The sequence below is a fragment of the Lactuca saligna genome, chromosome 6 (assembly GCF_052625555.1).
Source record: "Lactuca saligna cultivar CGN05327 chromosome 6, ASM5262555v1, whole genome shotgun sequence".
Lineage (NCBI taxonomy): Eukaryota > Viridiplantae > Streptophyta > Magnoliopsida > Asterales > Asteraceae > Lactuca > Lactuca saligna.
This window is the reverse complement of record NC_136422.1, coordinates 182,015,009-182,023,907: the sequence shown is the minus strand read 5'-3', so window position 1 is coordinate 182,023,907 and position 8,899 is coordinate 182,015,009. Positions and strand designations below refer to the sequence as shown.

General features: G+C 32.8%; 1 protein-coding gene across 1 annotated transcript; it reads right to left on the bottom strand.

Moving 5' to 3' along the window:
- Positions 1 to 2,260: 2,260 nt before the first annotated feature.
- On the bottom strand, positions 2,261 to 6,874 carry GALK (Mevalonate/galactokinase family protein). The gene is made up of 13 exons (XM_078960639.1): positions 6,564 to 6,874; positions 5,584 to 5,768; positions 5,457 to 5,503; positions 5,273 to 5,367; positions 5,087 to 5,169; positions 4,538 to 4,606; positions 4,069 to 4,254; positions 3,620 to 3,754; positions 3,329 to 3,463; positions 3,139 to 3,209; positions 2,953 to 3,030; positions 2,678 to 2,819; positions 2,261 to 2,523 (listed from the first exon to the last, which is right to left on the bottom strand). Exons 1-13 carry the CDS (start codon positions 6,724 to 6,726, stop codon positions 2,413 to 2,415), a joined length of 1,500 nt encoding a protein of 499 aa, XP_078816765.1. The 5' UTR covers positions 6,727 to 6,874; the 3' UTR covers positions 2,261 to 2,412.
- Positions 6,875 to 8,899: the final 2,025 nt, after the last annotated feature.

Sequence of the window (8,899 nt, the reverse complement as noted above, 5' to 3'; positions counted from 1 at the left end):
ACCCGAAACATAAATAGAAAACCCTAAGCACAAAGCTTAGTGAGTTTCCCCTAAGCAGTAGGTCAGAGTTCGACATCAGTTTTTGAGAGCTACAATTTGCTGACCAGTTTAGAAGAATATATTGACAATTATAATTATTAGACTATCCAAGTGGGAGACTGTTGGATTAGGTTTCTAAGCCTATAACAATAATTGATATATACTTGAATTGATAGTAGCACCGTTCTTTTGGGTTGCCCTCAAGACTAGCAACTAGACAAGATGATTATTGGAGTGAGAGAGGTTGATTAATTATTTGATTAATAAATTGAAATATATAATTTTTTAATATATTATAAGAATAATATATTAAATAGAAATAGTAATGTTTAATTAATATTTAATCAGAAATTAATTAGAATTAGTTTTGGGGTTAAAAGAATTAATTAAAAATGTAGGGACTGAAGTGCAATTGTTCAATAATTGAGCAAGAGGTATTCTAGAACCCTCCATAAGGCATGGACGGTTTCTTGAAGCCTTAGGGTTTCTAGAATTATCCATGGTAGATAATTAGAAAGGTGGATAATTACACGGTTTAAAATAATCTTGGATTTGAACTTATCTAGGGTTTCCTGACTGCACTATAAATAGAATCTCAACCCTAGAATTTTCGGCTAACCTATTATTGTGATTCATCTCAAACCAAAATTATACATATAAATATAGTGATGATGTATTTAAAACTAATTTCTTATGATCTGGAAAAAGAAAAAAAAATGATCAATATGTAGGAACAACAAGAACGAGGACAAAAAAATACATTAAATCCAAAAATCGGCATCAATCCACATTCAACGAATCCACACACACACACACACACACACACACATATATATATATATATATATATATATATATATATATAGGTTGCTCCGACGAATGCTTTGAGGATAGTTTGATGGGCGGTTAATGCTCCTCCACCACCGAAATCACCAAAGCTTGGATCTGAAGTTGTTGATGTGTCGCTGGCGTTGATTCTCAGGAGGTTGGAGATCCATAGTGTATGTTTAATAGTAAGAACAACATGTACATGTGCTTTAAATCGCTTGATGGACAGATCTGAAGCAGAAAGCCCTAATTGAAGAATGAAGATGAAAACCTTAACCGAAGAACGAAACTGTCGTCGAGATTGAAAAACACCTAACTAAAGAACGACATCGATGAAAACACCACTGATGCCAACCTTCTTCTTTTGTCGGCATAGCCACTGCCGGTTGGCAGCGCCGGAGGCTAGGGTTTTGCTAAGGGTTTCGCTGGCGATGAGAGAGATGGAGAAGACCCAATTCATTGCAGATCTAAGGTTGGTGGCATCAGATGCTAGAGTTTTTCCGACGAACATTACAAATCTTCACTCACCTTCACTATGAACACAAATTGCAGGTGTAGAAGACCCAATTCATTGGTTCTTCACTTTTCTTGGAGAATAAACTTTGTTATTGGACCTGCGTGAAGGGGGAAGAAAGGGGCACATCTTGGTTCTTAAACAACTTCAAATCGATATCAATTTTGAGATTGAAAAACAATTCCATTCAAGTTTTCCCTTTTTCTTTTCTTGATTGTCAAGTTGAATTTAGAAGGGAAAAAAGAAGTTGAAGAGAGGAAACAATGAACGACAAAACCATGGTGCAGAGAGAATTTTTTTTATTTTTAAATTAAAATAATTTTAAAAAAGTAAAAAAGTATAACCGTTATTGCAATTTTTTGTACAAAAAACCACAAAAAAAACCTTGATTTTGAACTTTATATACAAATAAAAACTTTTTGGATCCTATTCAAAAAATTTTAAATAGCACAAAGACTAATCTACTTACAGTTGTATCTTTGGTAAAAAAAAAAATTCTTAGCTCGAATATCTACAACCTTTTGAGTTATTGTGACAACAAAAACTTTTAAAAGCCCATATAATTAAAAGTATTAAAAGCATTTAAGCTATATTTGGCTCACCATATCCTATTTTTCAATAGCTTTTTAACTCGTTTTTTTTTTTTTTTTTTTTTTTTTTTTTTTTTTTTTTTTTTTTAAATTCTTCAATATAGACCATTTATTAATCATAATAATTTTTTTATTTTATATATCCTTAATCATCACATGTCATTTTATATTGTCAACAAGTCTTACAATCATAACCTTAGGATTATGGATGCTCTTGTATATATTGTGTTTTAGGAAGTAAAAACTACATGTAAATAGCAAAATAAAAAGTGGTTAAGAAAAGCGAGAATTACTGACAATCAAACAATTCATAAATTAAGATTTACTATACGGGGAAAACAACTTAATCGTTGACTGTAATTTATAAATGAAATAAAAATAAAATAAAAAAGCAAAATCATATAATTATTTCACAAATAAAGCATTAAAGGGCAAAAGAAACTAAAATCTGAAAATGGCGGCCCCACTTGAAGGCTTGGATGCAAACACGTACAGACCAAGATCGCTTTTCTTGATTGTCCCGTTGTCGATTCTAGATTGATAGAATTGCTCCTGTACTCCAAATTATATAAACAACCAGAATTAATAAAAAAAAAAAAAACTTTTGCTTTTTGATAACAACCAAACAATCATTTAAATCGATAAAACTGAGTAACAAAAAGGAAAAGAAAAAAAAAAAAAAAGTATAAAGTGTATAAAAAGTAACCTTTAAATTTAGAATGAACTGTGGAACGATGTTTTCTTTTACCAAAGCAACAGCACATCCGCCCCATCCGGCGCCTGTAAGCCTTGCTCCAAGCGCCCCATTACCTTTGCACACTTCCACCAATTCTTCAAGCTCTGGACAACTGTTTCAATACGTAAATATTATTATTATTAATATTTTTTGGAAACAAAGAGAGAAGGTTTGATTGTAATTTTATATATATATATATATATATATATATTTTTTTCATTTTACATGAGCTTTTATAATAATACCTGCACTCAAATAGAACACTGCAACTATGGTGGCTGTCATTCATAAGGTCACCAAGCTTCTTCAACTTCTCCTCTTCACTGCAAAAACAATTCCAATATTACCCTCCAAATTCTGGTCTTTAAAAAGACATAAACATACTTTACTTATAAAAAAAATATAAAATCCTAGAAAATGATTAGACTCACTCAGAATTTGATGACACCGCATCCTTGAAAGCATATACACGTTTCGCTTCCGAGTACACATGCGAGGCTCTCTGATAACCCAAATTTACAAAAAAAAAATAATAATAATAATAATTCAGAAAAGAACAGTTATGAAACCAATAAAAAAAGTAAATGATGGGATAAATGAGAAAGTAGGTTGTGAGCTTACCTGGAATAACTTGTAATGCTTGGCAGCTTTTATCACATCCAGTGAAGAAGCCGAGTCAACGAAAATCAAATCCAGGCTTTTACCAGTGATTTTCTCAATTTCTTCAGCTGTATAAGGCTCCTCTTTCAGATACTCCTGTCATAGTAAAAAAAGGTAAATTGTAATAAACACCAACATACTTTATTTTTAACTAAAATTAGCAACCAACTTATATGTGGAATATAAATAATTTATAGGAGTTAGATGATGATCGTGCCATGTCATCATTTTTATAGGTAGTCGAATGAATACCTTAACAGCAAGGGTAGGGTCGGAAGACCCGTGGGCCCCAGCAAAGGATACACACAAACCTTCTACATCAGAAAGGGTTTTCACTTTTGATATTGCCTCTTCAGGTTCCATTCCAAGTTTTATGCCAAGTACAATCTACAAAAAAAAAAAAAAAAAAAAGAGTTTCCAAAAATAGAATGGTTAATAGGAAAATGGGCGGAAAGTGAAAAGCAAAATATGAATGTAAAAGAGGTAAATATAGAATATTAGTCAGGTACTTGCCACATAGGCCCAATGGTTATGGAGGATTTAGGGAGAGATGACAATGAAATCAGAAATGGAATGAAAAAAGAAATTGTTTGTATTGTTGAATGGAATGTAATGGCTCATTCCATTCCATCAAACCAAACAAACCATTGAAGCAACAAAAAAAATAATGAAAAAAAAGAGAGTTTTTTTTTGAATCTTACAGATGCTAAACGACATTCAACAACCCGATTATTGTAGTTTGTCGCAGCAGTTACTGCTTTCTGTGATTCAGCCAATGAATGAGCAATCACAAAAGTTCCGCCAGCTGGCAGTTGTACATCGGTTGCGCGAATAGGGTTGAAATCTATCAGCTCAGCAAATCCGGTTTTTGCCATAACAGATATTGCCTAGTTCAATAATAAAAAATAAAAAAAACAAAAATTATAACATTTTACTTTCAACCAATTTCTTATTTGTTCATCATAGAACTCCAGTTTCATAGTTATAGCCTTGAAAATTGCTTTGTATTTGGAAGGCGTTGCTATAATTGGGTAGATTATTTGAAGTACGGTTTTTGTAATAGGAAGAAATAAAGGTAGGATGCTATGATAAAGAAATAAAGGGAATATTATATGTATATACTCAAAAAGATCATTGCTTTATGGGAAATATTATATAATATGTATATACCTGATCCATTCCACCAGATTGTGTCCCAATGTGCCTTTCACACTCGCAAGTAAGTTGAGCAACTTCTTTCTGCAATAGAGTAAACAAAGAAAGAAGTTACTGAAAATAATGCAAAACTAACTTTATATGTTTAACATCTGTGGGAAAGACGTAAATGCCCTCCTCTGTTATGCATCCACTACCTCATGTTATTTTAGATAGGGGTAGTTTGGGAAATTAACAAAATCAAGATCATCTTACTAGTGCAAGGAGAATTAGGGGTATTTTGGGCATTTCATATTATCAGTTTTGTTATGTGAGATAGTATAACAGGGTAGTGGAAAGGGCGAGTGAGGATCTATCGATGTTTTGTGTGAAATTTGGAATTAATTCCTCTGGGAGATTGGCTATCTCGAATCATTTGTCTTGTAATCTTTTGGGTAGATTTGAGGTTATCAATCAACATTTGGTTGCTTTTTGTGTTATTGAATTTGTTCTTATAAGTCCAGTTCATAACATCCTCATCCTTATTATAATAAAAGAAACCATAGAAACATATCATTAGAATACCTTGGGAAGATTGACATTGAGGGCAGCCATTATTGCAATAGTAGAAGAGCAGACAAAAGCTGCAGAGCTTGATAGCCCAGATCCTGTATTGTATTTGACAAGAAAGAGATGAAGCTAAAACACAAAAAGAAATTTATTTATTTATTTTTATCAGAAGTGAAACCTTTAATTGAACAATTTTCTTACCTGTAGGAACTGTTCCATCAATCATTACATCAAGTCCAACTGGTGAACCTACATCCAGCCCTGCTGATTTAGCATATTCATGGAAACCCTTATATCTGCACAACACATGAAACTATGATAAAATGAAATGTATCAATTGTATATATTTGTATACAACTGTATATCACATAAGGTAAATGCTCACCCACAAATAAAATAATGGCCCCATCGATGATTCTTCAGGTCGATCTCCTGCAAAAAGAAATATGAGGTTGGATATGAAAACTACAAACAAAAATCTGTGTTTTTGGAAACCTAAAAGAGCAACTTACCTGGTTAGGATCAACAGGATAGGTGCACATTGTGTACTTGTCATTAACATTTGCAATCCTAAGAAGCTTTTCAGACTCCCCTGCATCTCTTTTTCCAATGGCTACAATTGTGTCTTGCCTAATTGCCATGGGCAACACAGAGTACCCCTCATAGTCAATGTGCTCTCCGATCAAATTCACTCTTCCTTGATTCCAAAAACAATATTGCAAACGTTCAATGTCATGAAAAAGAATATAAAGACACCATAAACACATGAACATATATATATCTGTACTGAATAATAGATCTGAACTCAACACGATCTTAAAGTTTACAACTTTGCCATTATCAGTGTCAGATGTGTAACTGATAATTATGATCACAAAAATTTGCAATGTGAATATATTTATAGTTTAGTATAAGGATACTTCAAGAAATATTTATAAACTGTAATAGACTTTGGTCCCAAGAAAATAAGGGATTTAGTGGACCAAATATGATGGCGTGAAATTTTTGTAAATATGACGATAGGTAATCAGATCGTGTTCAAAGAAAGAGATGGATCAACTTTTTGTGTCAAACTCGAAGGCACTTTAAGAATTCAAAATCGTTATGGATCTCGTTTCACATGTTATGACACCAGAGATTCTAAAATTTAAGTAGTTGTAACAAACTTCAATGTAGCCAACAATTTTTCCTGAAATCGCTGAAGTGATTCAGATTAATTCGGAACAGCTTAAGCACTTTGCTATGCTTTTCCACGAAAAAATTAAGTAAAAGCGTATCAAGAAACGCTTAATCTAAAAGGCGATCACCTTCATCACAAAAAAGAGTTCGGATTTCTTTTCCCGATCTTAATTTACTTAAGAAACTGATTAACAGTGGTCATTAGTCAATGTACTTCCGAATTAAATTAAAAAATAATCACAAAAAATCCAATAATTGAATAATCATACAGTTATCGATACAAAAAAAATCGGTGAACTTAAAGAGGAATAACCTGGAGCGCGAGCATAGAGGTCAGGAAGATGACCGAATAATTCTTCGAATTTGGAATCGAGAATGGAGAAACGAAGTTGAGCTTCTTCGACCTGTGATCCATCACCGTAAACCTCGTCAAGTTTGGAGTGGATTGGAACTGGTAGATCTTCGTGTTTTGCCATTGATTGATTGATAATTTCTGAGTACTTTGTGTTGTATAAGTAGTCGACAAAAGGATCACCGAAGAATCGTGAATAATATAAATGGATACGGATTAATTAGTTTTCGATTGGGACTCGATTCCTTGAATTTATCAAGAATTAATTTTGACTATTTAGGAACCGAAAAATAAGGGCTCTTTATATAAGGAAAATTCTTCAAAAGGATAAAATGTTTTAATATAACTTTATATTATTTATATTTATATTTATAATAATATTAATTTTGACTTCGTTATGGAATAGTAAATTGTTATTATAGGGCTGTTTTTTTTTTCACCGTCTAAGGAGATCAATAACAATATGTTTGCTGTCACCGACTAAACATCCTCACCATCTCTGATCTCGATTTCAACATATCTTCCACCACACTTTCTCATGCGTTCCTCCAAACCCCTTCTCCCTTCTTTCCTGTTTCTCTAGCTAAAATTGTTCAAATCAGATCGAAGTCGAGCTGGGTGGATTTCCTTCTTCTTACTGCCTCCACCGTCAGTATTGGGGATAAATGACTAGAAACTTCACTCGCTTAACAGTTAGACCAACGAAGTTGGCATCGTCGTCGAACCAGAAGTACCCTATTTGTATGGTTTTAACCTTTAGTCGGTGTTTTTCTTCTTTGAAGATGAAATTGATGGATTTGGGAAAATCAGAAAAGTGGCTGACGATGGTCGGTTGCTATCATCACCCGCTTCGCGTATTCTATAAACCCACCTTATGCTTTCACCCGCGATTATAAACCTTGTACACTACCCACCACGATTTTCTCCATCGCTTGCTGCTCCTCCATAAATGTTCTAGTGATATTGAGTTTCGAGGTCAAAGTTAGAGAAAGACGACATGAACAAGTCGAAGAAGATGAGGTCAGTAAATCACACCTATGAGTAATACATCATTGTTAAAGGGTTACACATAATTTTGAACTTTGTGGGATCGATTTTGTAAGTCTCCACACTAGATGATTTACTGTTTTAAAATTGTTTTTGGGTACTCCAGGTTTGCAATGTATTTTTTTGGTACCGGTTATCGGGACTTTGTATTTGACAGCAATTGAGGATCCTAAGTACAAAGAGGATACGATTGAATGCAAGTGGTATTTACCTTAAATTTGATTTCATGTTATAACTTTTGAGTTTCTCCTCTATGGCCCTTTCTAATATAATAGACCATTCATTTGTTTTTGACTTCTCCAGATGTAGCAACACCTATGATGCAAGGAATAATAGACTTACATTGCACACCAAGTCCTTGATGAAATGCTTGAATCAACTAATTTTCTTATCGATAATTGGTAATTTAACAACATTACTAATGTACTATCTTACTACCATTTTTTATGTTGTTCACGAAATGGATATTTTTGGTGACATATTTGAAATTAAAACATTTCATTTTAATTTTTCTACTGTTGAAATGGCTTATGAGACTTAGAATGGTGTAACGTGCAGTACATGATTGATTTATTGAAGAAAAATGATGAAAATTTCAAATACTATGAAGTTGATGCATTCAGTACCTAACCTAGGTAAATTACCTCTGTATATAAATTTCATTTGATTTTCATTTGTGTTTGTCGTTAGTGTTATAATTTATTACCATTTTAATAAAGCAATATAAGACCAAATTAATTAATTTGAAAATGATGAAACTTTCAGATATGTCGAGAGAAGAGAGGGAGGGTTATTAGTGATTAGAGGTGTGAAAAGAATCAGAAATAGAGGGGATTGAATATATAGGTTCTACTAAAAGAAAAGGGAAAAGGAATAAAAAAGGCTTCATTATTAACATTGAACCATTGAAAAACAAAGCTGTTTGAGATGAGATTCTTGAAAGAAGCATTAAAGAATAAAACACAGATAACAGTAGAGAATGACACAACTCTTAAAGCACGTCTAGAAACTCCATTCTTTCTGGGAAATGTGAAGTACATGAACTAATCTGAGATTGGAACGAGTTTATTCAACCATGACACATTAAGATCTTTTTTTCTAGGTAAATGCATGCTTTCTTTTTTCTTGTATGGATAAATTATGTTGAGTATATGTTGTCATTTTGCCTAAGAAGGATGAGTTGTACTTGCAAGTTACTGTTAACATGCTAATGAAATCACTAGTAGTTGAAACATGTACTAATGAAAACA